This window comes from Rhea pennata, chromosome 21 (assembly GCF_028389875.1).
Source record: "Rhea pennata isolate bPtePen1 chromosome 21, bPtePen1.pri, whole genome shotgun sequence".
In the NCBI taxonomy this organism is placed as follows: Eukaryota; Metazoa; Chordata; class Aves; order Rheiformes; family Rheidae; genus Rhea; species Rhea pennata.
In genome coordinates, this window is record NC_084683.1 from 8,978,454 (window position 1) to 8,995,525 (window position 17,072).

General features: G+C 55.7%; 1 protein-coding gene across 1 annotated transcript in view; it reads left to right on the forward strand.

The window, feature by feature from the left end:
• The window catches only part of LOC134149744 (uncharacterized), a 77,875-nt gene that overhangs the window by 38,264 nt on the left and 22,539 nt on the right, over positions 1–17,072 (forward strand). The window contains 10 exon segments of the mRNA XM_062592950.1: positions 5,348–5,689; positions 6,513–6,854; positions 7,678–8,019; positions 8,843–9,184; positions 10,008–10,109; positions 10,112–10,348; positions 11,172–11,513; positions 13,501–13,842; positions 14,666–15,007; positions 16,763–16,789. Of these exon segments, the coding sequence (XP_062448934.1) occupies positions 5,348–5,689; positions 6,513–6,854; positions 7,678–8,019; positions 8,843–9,184; positions 10,008–10,109; positions 10,112–10,348; positions 11,172–11,513; positions 13,501–13,842; positions 14,666–15,007; positions 16,763–16,789 (2,760 nt within the window).

Here is a 17,072-nt window from a genome sequence, read left to right on the forward strand (position 1 = left end):
CAACTAGTGCTGTTGGCAGCATGGTGGTGGTACAGCCTGGCCTCCAAATGCCATTCCAGAAGGGCATGGATCTGCAGCAGGTTCCGTGTCACTCATGCCAGCCCGGTGCGAAAATCTCAGATACCCTGTCCTTTTTCTTTTCCCCTTTAATTTACTTTTGGCATTCCAGAACATCCACCCCATGTGCTCATGCTACAAAATATTGAGAGAGGTCAGAATTACTTGGAGGGTCTCCATAATGCTGAGGGATTGTGGCAGCACAGTTTAACTGTCTGCGATGCACACTGAGTGAGAGTCATAAGCTCAGACAAGCTTACCCGAAGCAGTGCTTTGCTCTTTGAACATTCCTCATGCTCCAAAATGAAAACATCCTCCAATCTCATTGAACAAGGATTCTCTTGAAAGACTCACTTTTCCAGACCCTGCTCCAGCACACCCAGACTCTGAATACTGCCCCTCAAGTCACCTTCTGCCTGCCTTTTGCAGGCAGGCAGGGCAAGCCCAGAAAACTAGCGTGTCACCAGTTTCCCAGAATGAACCACTCCCTTCCAGCTGACATAACTAACACCTCCACTTGTCTTTTACGCCTAGCTCTATTGCCCCACAAGAGAAGTCTGAAGGTCTAGTCAAATGTTAGCACCACCATTCTACCAGAACAGAGTCCAGTACTTCTCAGAGCAACCTGACAGGGGAAACTGGAAAGTCAGGCAAGACGTAACCAGTGCTGACAGAGGATGTGTATCATCAACACTGCCTCTGCACCCCTGTATTAGCTCTCCTCATTCTACCTCTGCTACATGCCTTATCTGCCAGTCGTTCTTAGGGGAGTAAGAAGTGCCTCAATGCCCACATGCAAAGGCCACAACATCCTGCTTTCCTCTCTTCACTGTAAACAGTGCAGATGGAATCTAGGCTTTCAGACACATACGTACACACGCACTCACACACACACACACACCACGTTTTGCAGAAATTCTCCCCACTTCCCTGCTGTCAGCTCCCCTGCTGGGGCTCAGTTGGCTGAGTTCTGAGCTGCCTGTGGGCTTTCCTTGCTGCAGCAGGACTAAGAGGCGCAAACCTGATCTCTGTCCCTGGGGTTTTCCAGAGCCACCAGGAGAAACCCCCAAGCAGCAGGCTTGGACCTCAGCACATACCCTGCTTGGAGCAGGAGGTGCCCCTGGAGAACTGCCAAGGTGCCTTCCTGACAGGAACATTGTGTCGTCTGAGGAAAGAAGCAGGCCAAAATCCCAAGCCACAGACAAGATTCCTCCAAGCCTACAAGCTTTCAGAGGAATTTTTCAGAACACCAAGTGCGTGGTGGATAGCTCCAGTGAGTATCGTGCGAGGGGAAGGGAAGGAGCAGAGCAAAGCACTGGTGAGGTGGGAGGAGGGAAGGTCGGAGTGAGGCAGTGATTGTGGCCCAGGGAAAAGCACACGCAGCGCTGCAGATCTCAGTTGGGACTTCCAGGTGCAGCAGAGGTTTTGAATTTGGGCTGGGTAGGATAAGGAGCAGTGTCCGCTCTGGGAGCAAGGCCTTTGCATCTTTTGAAACCTAAAGCCCTTTAGGCGAGAGGGCAGGGAAAGGGAAACAACCGAACTGAGCTTCTTCTTTTGTTTTCCCTTCCAACGTGACTGAAGGTCCCGAAGATGAGGCCAATGCATTGCCTGTCAAACAACGAATAGAACACTTTGAGCAGCTGAGTAAGTATTCTGGGTGCCATTCCAATTGGCTGTGTATCTTGTGCTCCAGCTGGGTGCTTTGGGGTGGGGTGCTCATTCCAGGCAGAAACGTGGCCTGCGAAGGTCTGTTCCCCTGGGGCAGAAACACACAGCTCCCCTTAGAACCCCATCATGCAGGGCATAACATGCCCTGCACGATGGTGGGATTCAGCTGTTCAGGAGGGCCCATGACTTTGGAGTCACCCCGCTCATGCTCTCGTGAACTGCACTGCTCTCCACTGCCAGTGGAAAAGTCAACTGCAAAAGTGAGGCCACATGTTGAAGGTGAAGGTAAAGCCAGCCAGTCACGCTGCTTCCCTGCCCTCCTGGACCGCAAAGGAATAGAAGGATCATCGCGTGCTTTAGCAGTGCAGGATGTCACACTGCCCAGGTGGAGAAACGTCCAGTGTGCACGCTCCTGTTGTTGCTCGTTCAAGCAGCGTGGCTGGAGGGGAACATCAGTCACCTATTGGGGGATGCTTGCCAATGACCATGCCCTGTCCTCAACGTTAGGGTCCCTCCTGTGGCCACCAAAGAAGGTGAGGTGCAAACCAGGTGGCTGTGGCTAAGGGCTTACCACAGTGCTTGGGCTCTCTTTTGGCAGAGACCAGCCAAAGCAAGGCACAATTTGGAGCAAAGCTGGGAGCAGCGGAGTCACCAAGCACAGCTCGGAGACACCGCTCAGAGGACATTGCAGGGGCAGGGGGGCCAGATGTCAGCCATAAAGGAGAACATTTGCCCCTGCCAGGAGGAAGGGTGGACTCGCAGGAGAGAGGCCCGAGTCTCCGTTCACAGCAGACCGATGAGGAAAGAAGACCAGAAAGACAGGGAAGACGTAAGTAATGGTGACAGTTGGCCTGTCAGCAGTGCCTGTCATTTGCATGAGCTGGCTGTATGTCGTAGCCATGAAAAGAGGTCTTTCTTGAGCAAGTCCTTCCTTGAGTAAGAAGAGGGCTATCACAGAGCACATCTTTTGGCAACAAGGCAGCACAGGGAAAGCAACTGAGCTGTAAAGTGACTTCACGGGGGAGAAGGGAACTTCATGGCAGCTTTCTCCCGCCTTCCTCCCCCATGAAGTTCAGGGTTCTCCCTTCTGCCTGCAATTGCCCGTTACAACAGGCTGCTCTAAGAGGAAGGCTCACCTTTGGATGCTCTACTCTTGCAAGCTTCTCTCTGGTCTTGTGCATTACTGACGAGGCTGCTCACCTGTTTCCGTCTTGGCTCGCCAGACGATGTTCACACTCGTGCACCAGCCCCAAGAAGCAGGCATCACTGCCTCTTTATTTCCTGTTGCCCAGTAACAGCTTCTGCTGTCTCTGCTGAGCAGTGCCATCACTGGGGCAGGCGGGCCTGGGGGCATGAGGGGGCAGGTTTGGTGCAGCATGCAACTCGGGGTGATCTGTGAACCTAGCACTAACGTGAGGAGGAAGCTCACCTGAGACTCTCACCCTTTCTTTCCTGAAGACAACAGAAGAGGAGGAGGTGGACCACCATCCAAAGAGGGAGAGGAGATGTCTCTGAGCACAGGTGAGTGCTGGGAAGACCTCTGTTCAAAGCACACACTGCTGGCAAGGCAAAGATGTCCGATGCCGCGCTGTTTCCTCCAAACCAACTTTGGTGATAGAGAGCATTAGGGGGCGTTCCCTGGAAGTTCAAGTGCAGAGAAAGCTTTGGAGAAACGGAAGGCATCTTCCAGAGCAATTGGCAGCACAAGAGAAAGGGCCTGCTGCAGAAAGGAAGCATTGGTCGGAGGAGAGCTTTGCAGAGTAGAGGCAGGTTTTGTTTTCTAAACGTACCCACCTCATGCCATTTAGAGATTACAGATACCCAATTCGGTCCAGCTAGTGCCACTGGCAGCATGGTGGTGGTATAGCCTGGCGTCCAAATGCCATTCTAGAAGGGCACAGATCTGCAGCAGGTCCTGTTTCACCCCTGCCAGCCTGGTGTGAAGATCTCAGATACACTGTTCCCCTTTTCCCTTTGTGTTCCGGAAGGTCCATCTCATGTGCTCATGCTACAAAATATTGAGAGAGGTCGGAATTGTGTGGAGGGTCTCTGTAATGCTGAGGGAATATGACAGCTCACTATACCTGTCTGTGATGTGCCGTGTGCACTGAGGACCAATGCTGGTACAATTTTTCCTGGCCTTAGTTCCAGTGGGGCTGCAAATCTAACCCTAAAAAAGCAAAGATTTACTTTTACTCCAGTTAGAGTGACACAAGCATTTCAACACTAAATACTCCAATTACTGCAAATTCTCATGTCTGAACACAAAAAGAGTTCCGGAAGGCGTGGATCTGGTGACATATTTACGCCTTTCTGCATCAGTGTGCTCAGCCTTTCAATGCCCTGTGATACCAAGGTTGAGTGGTGAGAGCTTTCCCGCTGAACCGGGAAGAATGGCACTTGTGGCAAGTCATCATCTGGATTTCTGTATTGGTGGAGCAGCGTGATGTTAGTGGGGGTTCCTCCTACTTGGTCTTGGATCTGTTGAGGTTTATCTTCACCCGTTCAAACACAGTCTGCTTCCTCAATCTTTCTTTTCTCATTGTGTCGTACACCTAGTTACATAAAGATCTCTCTCAGACCTTCCTCATAAAGGATGTGGGGTGCATTAGGAAGACTGAGAGGTGGGCCTCTTCAGCCTGGGGAAGAGAAGACTGGTGTGGGGGGGTGGATCTTATCAATGTGGATAAGTATCTGAAGGGAGGGTGTCAAGGGGACGGGGACAAACTCTTTTCAGTTGTCCCATGTGGCAGGACAAGAAGCAATGGGCAGAAATTGAACCACAGGAAGTTCCGCCTGAACGAGAGGGGGAATGTCTTCACTGGGAGAGTGGCAGAGCACTGGAACAGGTTGCCCAGAGCGGTTGTGGAGTCTTCTCCTCTGGAGATATTCAAGGCCTGCCTGGATGCAACCCTGTCTAACATGCTCTAGGTGACCATGCTTGAGCACGGAGCTTGGACTAGATGATCTCTAGAGGTCCCTTCCAAGCTTACTGATTCTATGATTCTATGTAACATTTTCAAGCAAACCACTATGCTACCAGGTAGAGTAAAGCTAAGAAAAAGTTTGCCAAAAGAGAGAAACCAAGAGAAAACGTCAAATCCAGATCATACAAGCCACTGAGGTAACACAGTGTCCCATCACAAGCAAAAGGCAACACTGTATTTAGCAGGGTATGACAGGAACCACTTAGAGGTGGATAAGAGGTAATTTCTTGATTCATCCCAACTGCACAGGAAATACATAGTGAAAAATAATTCAACATTCTATTTCTTCCCACATCAGGAAAAATAGTATGAGCTTCAGCAAGGTGACAGTTTCTCTAACAGAAGTAGGAAGGTGCAGACGAATAGTTCAGCATTGGAACCCTAGCCAGAAAAGCCTGGTGGAGTACTGCCATATTCCAGCATTCTAAGCAGTATGATACATATTTTATAAAATAAAATAATCACCTCCATAGACCCTCTCAAAACACAGAATTCACAGCACGCTCAAGCTTTCTTCATAAAAAAAAAAAAAAAAAAAAAAAAAGGACACAGGGATTCAGTACATTACTAATAGACATGCTCTAATCTGCAGAAGGACACTTCAGTGTCCCAGTGACACCTCTCTTGCCCCTCAGGAAAGGCAGTGGAGAGAAGCACTGCAAGGGCCCTGAAAGCCGTGCAGGAGGAGGTGGAGAGGATTCCGAGTGAGAAGCTGGCCACCTTACAGAGCCACGTGGAAGCGGCCCCACATGCAACGCCCCCTCCAGAGGAACTGGCCTGCCCCTGGACTTCCACCCTGCAGGACCTCTCCCAGGAAGTTCAAGCTCTGCAGAGATCTTTGGAGAGCATGCAGGTGTCCCTGCGGCATGACCGCCAGCACTCCGCAGCAGACCTGGAGGGCATAAAGTCCCAAGTGGAGAAAGCAGCGCAGGGCTCCTGGTCCGAGAGCAACGTGGCAGAGCTGGAGAGCAAACTAGGTGAGCAGGGACATCTTTGGTGCGGTGGGCCTTCACCTCGCCAAAGCTGGAAAGGTGTGCTCTAGCCACAACGTCCTCTGAGCTGCTTCTGGGCACGACCATGCAAGTAGCGGAGAATCGCAAGCCCTCCCCGACAGGGTGGCTCCCGGGCCATACTGCCCAGCGCCGTCTGCATGAGGAGGCGGGAAGCACAGGTGCCCAAGCTCCCTCTCCATGCCCTCCGTTTAGAAGGCAGTCTGTAGCGTGGGCTCTCTGCTGACGGGTGTGCATTTGTGAAGCATTCAGGCAGAATTGCAGGGCCTGTGCTCTTCCTCCCTGCTCCCTGCAGCCAGGAAAACCAAGGCAAAGCAATGCAGAGATTCGGGCATAGCACTTCCTTTGCTGCTCCTCCTTGCCCAGGGCATGTGCCCTCACACCCTCGGAGGCGGGGACTGCTGTGAGGGCCAGGCGGTGGGAGCTGGCCAAGCCAGACAGAGGGGGGTAGCTCAGCTGGGGCTGTAAGGAAGAGAGTTTGAGGCGAGGGCCTTTGGGAAGCCCCGCTGCTTTTCCACAGCTTAAGGAGTTCCCAATCACACCTTGTGGGGTTTCCCTCCTCCCAGGAGCATACTCCCCACAACAGTGCTCATTCCCAGGGAAAGGGCAGTTGACAAGCTGCCAGCTTCACACTGCCGTGATCTCTTGAGGCAAGTCCTCCGTGCTGCGCAAGTGAGAGATGGGTTTATTTTATTGCGTGTGCAAAGGGGAGCCGGTCTGTTAGAGAGACGTGGTCTCATCAGCAGAAAGGACACCTCAGTGTCCCAGTGACACCTCTCTTGCCCCTCAGGAAAGGCAGTGGAGAGAAACACTGCAAGGGCCCTGGAAGCCGTGCAGGAGGAGGTGGAGAGGATTCTGAGTGAGAAGCTGGCCACCTTACAGAGCCACGTGGAAGCGGCCCCACGTGCAACGCCCCCTCCAGAGGAACTGGCCTGCCCCTGGACTTCCACCCTGCATGGCCTCTGCCAGGAAGTTCAAGCTCTGCAGAGATCTTTGGAGAGCATGCAGGTGTCCCTGCAGCGTGACCGCCAGCACTCCGCAGCAGACCTGGAGGGCATAAAGTCCCAAGTGGAGAAAGCAGCGCAGGGCTCCTGGTCCGAGAGCAACGTGGCAGAGCTGGAGCGCAAACTAGGTGAGCAGGGACATCTTTGGTGCGGTGTGCCTTCACCTCGCCAAAGCTGGAAAGGTGTGCTCTAGCCACAACGTCCTCTGAGCTGCTTCTGGGCACGACCATGCAAGTAGCGGAGAATCGCAAGCCCTCCCCGACAGGGTGGCTCCCGGGCCATACTGCCCAGCGCCGTCTGCATGAGGAGGCGGGAAGCACAGGTGCCCAAGCTCCCTCTCCATGCCCTCCGTTTAGAAGGCAGTCTGTAGCGTGGGCTCTCTGCTGACTGGTGTGCATTTGTGAAGCATTCAGGCAGAATTGCAGGGCCTGTGCTCTTCCTCCCTGCTCCCTGCAGCCAGGAAAACCAAGGCAAAGCAATGCAGAGATTCGGGCATAGCGCTTCCTTTGCTGCTCCTCCTTGCCCAGGGCATGTGCCCTCACACCCTCGGAGGCGGGGACTGCTGTGAGGGCCAGGCGGTGGGAGCTGGCCAAGCCAGACAGAGGGGGGTAGCTCAGCTGGGGCTGTAAGGAAGAGAGTTTGAGGCGAGGGCCTTTGGGAAGCCCCGCTGCTTTTCCACAGCTTAAGGAGTTCCCAATCACACCTTGTGGGGTTTCCCTCCTCCCAGGAGCATACTCCCCACAACAGTGCTCATTCCCAGGGAAAGGGCAGTTGACAAGCTGCCCGCTTCACACTGCCGTGATCTCTTGAGGCAAGTCCTCCGTGCTGCGCAAGTGAGAGATGGGTTTATTTTATTGCGTGTGCAAAGGGGAGCCGGTCTGTTAGAGAGACGTGGTCTCATCAGCAGAAAGGACACCTCAGTGTCCCAGTGACACCTCTCTTGCCCCTCAGGAAAGGCAGTGGAGAGAAACACTGCAAGGGCCCTGGAAGCCGTGCAGGAGGAGGTGGAGAGGATTCTGAGTGAGAAGCTGGCCACCTTACAGAGCCACGTGGAAGCGGCCCCACGTGCAACGCCCCCTCCAGAGGAACTGGCCTGCCCCTGGACTTCCACCCTGCAGGACCTCTCCCAGGAAGTTCAAGCTCTGCAGAGATCTTTGGAGAGCATGCAGGTGTCCCTGCAGCGTGACCGCCAGCACTCCGCAGCAGACCTGGAGGGCATAAAGTCCCAAGTGGAGAAAGCAGCGCAGGGCTCCTGGTCCGAGAGCAACGTGGCAGAGCTGGAGAGCAAACTAGGTGAGCAGGGACATCTTTGGTGCGGTGGGCCTTCACCTCGCCAAAGCTGGAAAGGTGTGCTCTAGCCACAACGTCCTCTGAGCTGCTTCTGGGCACGACCATGCAAGTAGCGGAGAATCGCAAGCCCTCCCCGACAGGGTGGCTCCCGGGCCATACTGCCCAGCGCCGTCTGCATGAGGAGGCGGGAAGCACAGGTGCCCAAGCTCCCTCTCCATGCCCTCCGTTTAGAAGGCAGTCTGTAGCGTGGGCTCTCTGCTGACTGGTGTGCATTTGTGAAGCATTCAGGCAGAATTGCAGGGCCTGTGCTCTTCCTCCCTGCTCCCTGCAGCCAGGAAAACCAAGGCAAAGCAATGCAGAGATTCGGGCATAGCGCTTCCTTTGCTGCTCCTCCTTGCCCAGGGCATGTGCCCTCACACCCTCGGAGGCGGGGACTGCTGTGAGGGCCAGGCGGTGGGAGCTGGCCAAGCCAGACAGAGGGGGGTAGCTCAGCTGGGGCTGTAAGGAAGAGAGTTTGAGGCGAGGGCCTTTGGGAAGCCCCGCTGCTTTTCCACAGCTTAAGGAGTTCCCAATCACACCTTGTGGGGTTTCCCTCCTCCCAGGAGCATACTCCCCACAACAGTGCTCATTCCCAGGGAAAGGGCAGTTGACAAGCTGCCCGCTTCACACTGCCGTGATCTCTTGAGGCAAGTCCTCCGTGCTGCGCAAGTGAGAGATGGGTTTATTTTATTGCGTGTGCAAAGGGGAGCCGGTCTGTTAGAGAGACGTGGTCTCATCAGCAGAAAGGACACCTCAGTGTCCCAGTGACACCTCTCTTGCCCCTCAGGAAAGGCAGTGGAGAGAAACACTGCAAGGGCCCTGGAAGCCGTGCAGGAGGAGGTGGAGAGGATTCTGAGTGAGAAGCTGGCCACCTTACAGAGCCACGTGGAAGCGGCCCCACGTGCAACGCCCCCTCCAGAGGAACTGGCCTGCCCCTGGACTTCCACCCTGCACGGCCTCTCCCAGGAAGTTCAAGCTCTGCAGAGATCTTTGGAGAGCATGCAGGTGTCCCTGCAGCGTGACCGCCAGCACTCCGCAGCAGACCTGGAGGGCATAAAGTCCCAAGTGGAGAAAGCAGCGCAGGGCTCCTGGTCCGAGAGCAACGTGGCAGAGCTGGAGAGCAAACTAGGTGAGCAGGGACATCTTTGGTGCGGTGGGCCTTCACCTCGCCAAAGCTGGAAAGGTGTGCTCTAGCCACAACGTGCTCTGAGCTGCTTCTGGGCACGACCGTGCAAGTAGCGGAGAATCGCAAGCCCTCCCCGACAGGGTGGCTCCCGGGCCATACTGCCCAGCGCCGTCTGCATGAGGAGGCGGGAAGCACAGGTGCCCAAGCTCCCTCTCCATGCCCTCCGTTTAGAAGGCAGTCTGTAGCGTGGGCTCTCTGCTGACGGGTGTGCATTTGTGAAGCATTCAGGCAGAATTGCAGGGCCTGTGCTCTTCCTCCCTGCTCCCTGCAGCCAGGAAAACCAAGGCAAAGCAATGCAGAGATTCGGGCATAGCGCTTCCTTTGCTGCTCCTCCTTGCCCAGGGCATGTGCCCTCACACCCTCGGAGGCGGGGACTGCTGTGAGGGCCAGGCGGTGGGAGCTGGCCAAGCCAGACAGAGGGGGGTAGCTCAGCTGGGGCTGTAAGGAAGAGAGTTTGAGGCGAGGGCCTTTGGGAAGCCCCGCTGCTTTTCCACAGCTTAAGGAGTTCCCAATCACACCTTGTGGGGTTTCCCTCCTCCCAGGAGCATACTCCCCACAACAGTGCTCATTCCCAGGGAAAGGGCAGTTGACAAGCTGCCCGCTTCACACTGCCGTGATCTCTTGAGGCAAGTCCTCCGTGCTGCGCAAGTGAGAGATGGGTTTATTTTATTGCGTGTGCAAAGGGGAGCCGGTCTGTTAGAGAGACGTGGTCTCATCAGCAGAAAGGACACCTCAGTGTCCCAGTGACACCTCTCTTGCCCCTCAGGAAAGGCAGTGGAGAGAAACACTGCAAGGGCCCTGGAAGCCGTGCAGGAGGAGGTGGAGAGGATTCTGAGTGAGAAGCTGGCCACCTTACAGAGCCACGTGGAAGCGCCCCACGTGCAACGCCCCCTCCAGAGGAACTGGCCTGCCCCTGGACTTCCACCCTGCAGGACCTCTCCCAGGAAGTTCAAGCTCTGCAGAGATCTTTGGAGAGCATGCAGGTGTCCCTGCAGCGTGACCGCCAGCACTCCGCAGCAGACCTGGAGGGCATAAAGTCCCAAGTGGAGAAAGCAGCGCAGGGCTCCTGGTCCGAGAGCAACGTGGCAGAGCTGGAGAGCAAACTAGGTGAGCAGGGACATCTTTGGTGCGGTGGGCCTTCACCTCGCCAAAGCTGGAAAGGTGTGCTCTAGCCACAACGTCCTCTGAGCTGCTTCTGGGCACGACCGTGCAAGTAGCGGAGAATCGCAAGCCCTCCCCGACAGGGTGGCTCCCGGGCCATACTGCCCAGCGCCGTCTGCATGAGGAGGCGGGAAGCACAGGTGCCCAAGCTCCCTCTCCATGCCCTCCGTTTAGAAGGCAGTCTGTAGCGTGGGCTCTCTGCTGACGGGTGTGCATTTGTGAAGCATTCAGGCAGAATTGCAGGGCCTGTGCTCTTCCTCCCTGCTCCCTGCAGCCAGGAAAACCAAGGCAAAGCAATGCAGAGATTCGGGCATAGCGCTTCCTTTGCTGCTCCTCCTTGCCCAGGGCATGTGCCCTCACACCCTCGGAGGCGGGGACTGCTGTGAGGGCCAGGCGGTGGGAGCTGGCCAAGCCAGACAGAGGGGGGTAGCTCAGCTGGGGCTGTAAGGAAGAGAGTTTGAGGCGAGGGCCTTTGGGAAGCCCCGCTGCTTTTCCACAGCTTAAGGAGTTCCCAATCACACCTTGTGGGGTTTCCCTCCTCCCAGGAGCATACTCCCCACAACAGTGCTCATTCCCAGGGAAAGGGCAGTTGACAAGCTGCCCGCTTCACACTGCCGTGATCTCTTGAGGCAAGTCCTCCGTGCTGCGCAAGTGAGAGATGGGTTTATTTTATTGCGTGTGCAAAGGGGAGCCGGTCTGTTAGAGAGACGTGGTCTCATCAGCAGAAAGGACACCTCAGTGTCCCAGTGACACCTCTCTTGCCCCTCAGGAAAGGCAGTGGAGAGAAACACTGCAAGGGCCCTGGAAGCCATGCAGGAGGAGGTGGAGAGGATTCTGAGTGAGAAGCTGGCCACCTTACAGAGCCACGTGGAAGCGGCCCCACGTGCAACGCCCCCTCCAGAGGAACTGGCCTGCCCCTGGACTTCCACCCTGCATGGCCTCTCCCAGGAAGTTCAAGCTCTGCAGAGATCTTTGGAGAGCATGCAGGTGTCCCTGCAGCGTGACCGCCAGCACTCCGCAGCAGACCTGGAGGGCATAAAGTCCCAAGTGGAGAAAGCAGCGCAGGGCTCCTGGTCCGAGAGCAACGTGGCAGAGCTGGAGAGCAAACTAGGTGAGCAGGGACATCTTTGGTGCGGTGGGCCTTCACCTCGCCAAAGCTGGAAAGGTGTGCTCTAGCCACAACGTCCTCTGAGCTGCTTCTGGGCACGACCGTGCAAGTAGCGGAGAATCGCAAGCCCTCCCCGACAGGGTGGCTCCCGGACCATACTGCCCAGCGCCGTCTGCATGAGGAGGCGGGAAGCACAGGTGCCCAAGCTCCCTCTCCATGCCCTCCGTTTAGAAGGCAGTCTGTAGCGTGGGCTCTCTGCTGACGGGTGTGCATTTGTGAAGCATTCAGGCAGAATTGCAGGGCCTGTGCTCTTCCTCCCTGCTCCCTGCAGCCAGGAAAACCAAGGCAAAGCAATGCAGAGATTCGGGCATAGCGCTTCCTTTGCTGCTCCTCCTTGCCCAGGGCATGTGCCCTCACACCCTCGAAGGCGGGGACTGCTGTGAGGGCCAGGCGGTGGGAGCTGGCCAAGCCAGACAGAGGGGGGTAGCTCAGCTGGGGCTGTAAGGAAGAGAGTTTGAGGCGAGGGCCTTTGGGAAGCCCCGCTGCTTTTCCACAGCTTAAGGAGTTCCCAATCACACCTTGTGGGGTTTCCCTCCTCCCAGGAGCATACTCCCCACAACAGTGCTCATTCCCAGGGAAAGGGCAGTTGACAAGCTGCCCGCTTCACACTGCCGTGATCTCTTGAGGCAAGTCCTCCGTGCTGCGCAAGTGAGAGATGGGTTTATTTTATTGCGTGTGCAAAGGGGAGCCGGTCTGTTAGAGAGACGTGGTCTCATCAGCAGAAAGGACACCTCAGTGTCCCAGTGACACCTCTCTTGCCCCTCAGGAAAGGCAGTGGAGAGAAACACTGCAAGGGCCCTGGAAGCCGTGCAGGAGGAGGTGGAGAGGATTCTGAGTGAGAAGCTGGCCACCTTACAGAGCCACGTGGAAGCGCCCCACGTGCAACGCCCCCTCCAGAGGAACTGGCCTGCCCCTGGACTTCCACCCTGCACGGCCTCTCCCAGGAAGTTCAAGCTCTGCAGAGATCTTTGGAGAGCATGCAGGTGTCCCTGCAGCGTGACCGCCAGCACTCCGCAGCAGACCTGGAGGGCATAAAGTCCCAAGTGGAGAAAGCAGCGCAGGGCTCCTGGTCCGAGAGCAACGTGGCAGAGCTGGAGAGCAAACTAGGTGAGCAGGGACATCTTTGGTGCGGTGGGCCTTCACCTCGCCAAAGCTGGAAAGGTGTGCTCTAGCCACAACGTCCTCTGAGCTGCTTCTGGGCACGACCGTGCAAGTAGCGGAGAATCGCAAGCCCTCCCCGACAGGGTGGCTCCCGGGCCATACTGCCCAGCGCCGTCTGCATGAGGAGGCGGGAAGCACAGGTGCCCAAGCTCCCTCTCCATGCCCTCCGTTTAGAAGGCAGTCTGTAGCGTGGGCTCTCTGCTGACTGGTGTGCATTTGTGAAGCATTCAGGCAGAATTGCAGGGCCTGTGCTCTTCCTCCCTGCTCCCTGCAGCCAGGAAAACCAAGGCAAAGCAATGCAGAGATTCGGGCATAGCGCTTCCTTTGCTGCTCCTCCTTGCCCAGGGCATGTGCCCTCACACCCTCGAAGGCGGGGACTGCTGTGAGGGCCAGGCGGTGGGAGCTGGCCAAGCCAGACAGAGGGAGGTAGCTCAGCTGGGGCTGTAAGGAAGAGAGTTTGAGGCGAGGGCCTTTGGGAAGCCCCGCTGCTTTTCCACAGCTTAAGGAGTTCCCAATCACACCTTGTGGGGTTTCCCTCCTCCCAGGAGCATACTCCCCACAACAGTGCTCATTCCCAGGGAAAGGGCAGTTGACAAGCTGCCCGCTTCACACTGCCGTGATCTCTTGAGGCAAGTCCTCCGTGCTGCGCAAGTGAGAGATGGGTTTATTTTATTGCGTGTGCAAAGGGGAGCCGGTCTGTTAGAGAGACGTGGTCTCATCAGCAGAAAGGACACCTCAGTGTCCCAGTGACACCTCTCTTGCCCCTCAGGAAAGGCAGTGGAGAGAAACACTGCAAGGGCCCTGGAAGCCGTGCAGGAGGAGGTGGAGAGGATTCTGAGTGAGAAGCTGGCCACCTTACAGAGCCACGTGGAAGCGGCCCCACGTGCAACGCCCCCTGCAGAGGAACTGGCCTGCCCCTGGACTTCCACCCTGCAGGACCTCTCCCAGGAAGTTCAAGCTCTGCAGAGATCTTTGGAGAGCATGCAGGTGTCCCTGCAGCGTGACCGCCAGCACTCCGCAGCAGACCTGGAGGGCATAAAGTCCCAAGTGGAGAAAGCAGCGCAGGGCTCCTGGTCCGAGAGCAACGTGGCAGAGCTGGAGAGCAAACTAGGTGAGCAGGGACATCTTTGGTGCGGTGGGCCTTCACCTCGCCAAAGCTGGAAAGGTGTGCTCTAGCCACAACGTCCTCTGAGCTGCTTCTGGGCACGACCATGCAAGTAGCGGAGAATCGCAAGCCCTCCCCGACAGGGTGGCTCCCGGGCCATACTGCCCAGCGCCGTCTGCATGAGGAGGCGGGAAGCACAGGTGCCCAAGCTCCCTCTCCATGCCCTCCGTTTAGAAGGCAGTCTGTAGCGTGGGCTCTCTGCTGACTGGTGTGCATTTGTGAAGCATTCAGGCAGAATTGCAGGGCCTGTGCTCTTCCTCCCTGCTCCCTGCAGCCAGGAAAACCAAGGCAAAGCAATGCAGAGATTCGGGCATAGCGCTTCCTTTGCTGCTCCTCCTTGCCCAGGGCATGTGCCCTCACACCCTCGGAGGCGGGGACTGCTGTGAGGGCCAGGCGGTGGGAGCTGGCCAAGCCAGACAGAGGGGGGTAGCTCAGCTGGGGCTGTAAGGAAGAGAGTTTGAGGCGAGGGCCTTTGGGAAGCCCCGCTGCTTTTCCACAGCTTAAGGAGTTCCCAATCACACCTTGTGGGGTTTCCCTCCTCCCAGGAGCATACTCCCCACAACAGTGCTCATTCCCAGGGAAAGGGCAGTTGACAAGCTGCCCGCTTCACACTGCCGTGATCTCTTGAGGCAAGTCCTCCGTGCTGCGCAAGTGAGAGATGGGTTTATTTTATTGCGTGTGCAAAGGGGAGCCGGTCTGTTAGAGAGACGTGGTCTCATCAGCAGAAAGGACACCTCAGTGTCCCAGTGACACCTCTCTTGCCCCTCAGGAAAGGCAGTGGAGAGAAACACTGCAAGGGCCCTGGAAGCCGTGCAGGAGGAGGTGGAGAGGATTCTGAGTGAGAAGCTGGCCACCTTACAGAGCCACGTGGAAGCGGCCCCACGTGCAACGCCCCCTGCAGAGGAACTGGCCTGCCCCTGGACTTCCACCCTGCAGGACCTCTCCCAGGAAGTTCAAGCTCTGCAGAGATCTTTGGAGAGCATGCAGGTGTCCCTGCAGCGTGACCGCCAGCACTCCGCAGCAGACCTGGAGGGCATAAAGTCCCAAGTGGAGAAAGCAGCGCAGGGCTCCTGGTCCGAGAGCAACGTGGCAGAGCTGGAGAGCAAACTAGGTGAGCAGGGACATCTTTGGTGCGGTGGGCCTTCACCTCGCCAAAGCTGGAAAGGTGTGCTCTAGCCACAACGTCCTCTGAGCTGCTTCTGGGCACGACCGTGCAAGTAGCGGAGAATCGCAAGCCCTCCCCGACAGGGTGGCTCCCGGGCCATACTGCCCAGCGCCGTCTGCATGAGGAGGCGGGAAGCACAGGTGCCCAAGCTCCCTCTCCATGCCCTCCGTTTAGAAGGCAGTCTGTAGCGTGGGCTCTCTGCTGACTGGTGTGCATTTGTGAAGCATTCAGGCAGAATTGCAGGGCCTGTGCTCTTCCTCCCTGCTCCCTGCAGCCAGGAAAACCAAGGCAAAGCAATGCAGAGATTCGGGCATAGCGCTTCCTTTGCTGCTCCTCCTTGCCCAGGGCATGTGCCCTCACACCCTCGGAGGCGGGGACTGCTGTGAGGGCCAGGCGGTGGGAGCTGGCCAAGCCAGACAGAGGGAGGTAGCTCAGCTGGGGCTGTAAGGAAGAGAGTTTGAGGCGAGGGCCTTTGGGAAGCCCCGCTGCTTTTCCACAGCTTAAGGAGTTCCCAATCACACCTTGTGGGGTTTCCCTCCTCCCAGGAGCATACTCCCCACAACAGTGCTCATTCCCAGGGAAAGGGCAGTTGACAAGCTGCCCGCTTCACACTGCCGTGATCTCTTGAGGCAAGTCCTCCGTGCTGCGCAAGTGAGAGATGGGTTTATTTTATTGCGTGTGCAAAGGGGAGCCGGTCTGTTAGAGAGACGTGGTCTCATCAGCAGAAAGGACACCTCAGTGTCCCAGTGACACCTCTCTTGCCCCTCAGGAAAGGCAGTGGAGAGAAACACTGCCAGGGCATGAAATTTATGCCACCTCATAGCATTTTTTTTAATTCATGAACTTCACAAGGATTAAGCTGTAGCACAAATACAACTTCATTTTTTTTTCTTTCCAAATTAAGGGAATCTGTGGACCTAAATACCTGAGCAGAACACCTCTGTGATTTTTAAAGATAGGAGCAGTCTTTCAGAGAACCTTTTCTTTTTTCAATATCCATGTCAGAAATGTTGTCTTTCAGGCCTCTGGGTCTGGAAGCATAGTGGAATATGCGATTGTGTACTGAATTTCTCAGACTCCCATCAACTACAAGAAGAAGTGGAGCTTTTACAACTTCAGAGTGAAGTATCCAGGGCAAACCAGTTGCATGTTCAGCCTTGATCCTGCCCCACTCCCTGCTGAGGAACACATCTATTGAAGGCTCTGAAGCCAGAAATTCTAATGAGCTGTGGAGGGATTTTAAGGCACCATAAGCCAAAGTGTTGAGTTGGGGAAGACGATTCAGTTGTCACTAGTGGCTGTCCGTCTATTGAGGAGGTGTAGATTGATCCAGTGGTCCATGGTCAGGAAGAACATTGCAACTAGAACTCCATTCCTCCCCTTCTATGACCAACCATGTCACCTCCTTCTGACAAGATCATCTCCCCTTCTCTCCAATACCTCTCTCCTACCATTGTCAATGACCTTTCCCCTGTCTCCTTCAGAACTTCCTCCCTTGTTTTCAGGACCAGGTGTACCAGTGGCCCAAAGTCTTCCCTCTTCGGAGGATGGAGCTAGGGCTTTTAATGTGTCTTCTGATTCATTGTATGAACACGTTATTTGAAAAGTCTGGGTCAACAACATGGGCTGTGTGCACAAATGCTGGGGACAAAGGCTGCTTGATGGATCCACTTATTGGCTGCTTTATTCATTTCCCTACAGAAGTTATGGAAATGCCATATCGCACAGGTAAGAATGGGAAACCACATTTTGACATGAGTCTGAACACAGCTCTGTGAAATGGGTTTGTCCTACTCAGAGAGCAGTTCAGCGATCAACATCCTCAGAGCTTCTTAGCCTATGAATAAGAGCTTAGATGAACTTATTCATGGGTTGCCAAAGACTCTGCAAAAAACCTGTGTTACACCCAGATTTCATCCCCCTACTTTTGTAAAAGCTGCCACGACTCTAGGTTTGGTCAAAGAGGAAGCCCGGTGGTTTTCCTCACATCACCTCCACAAAGATTCTGAGA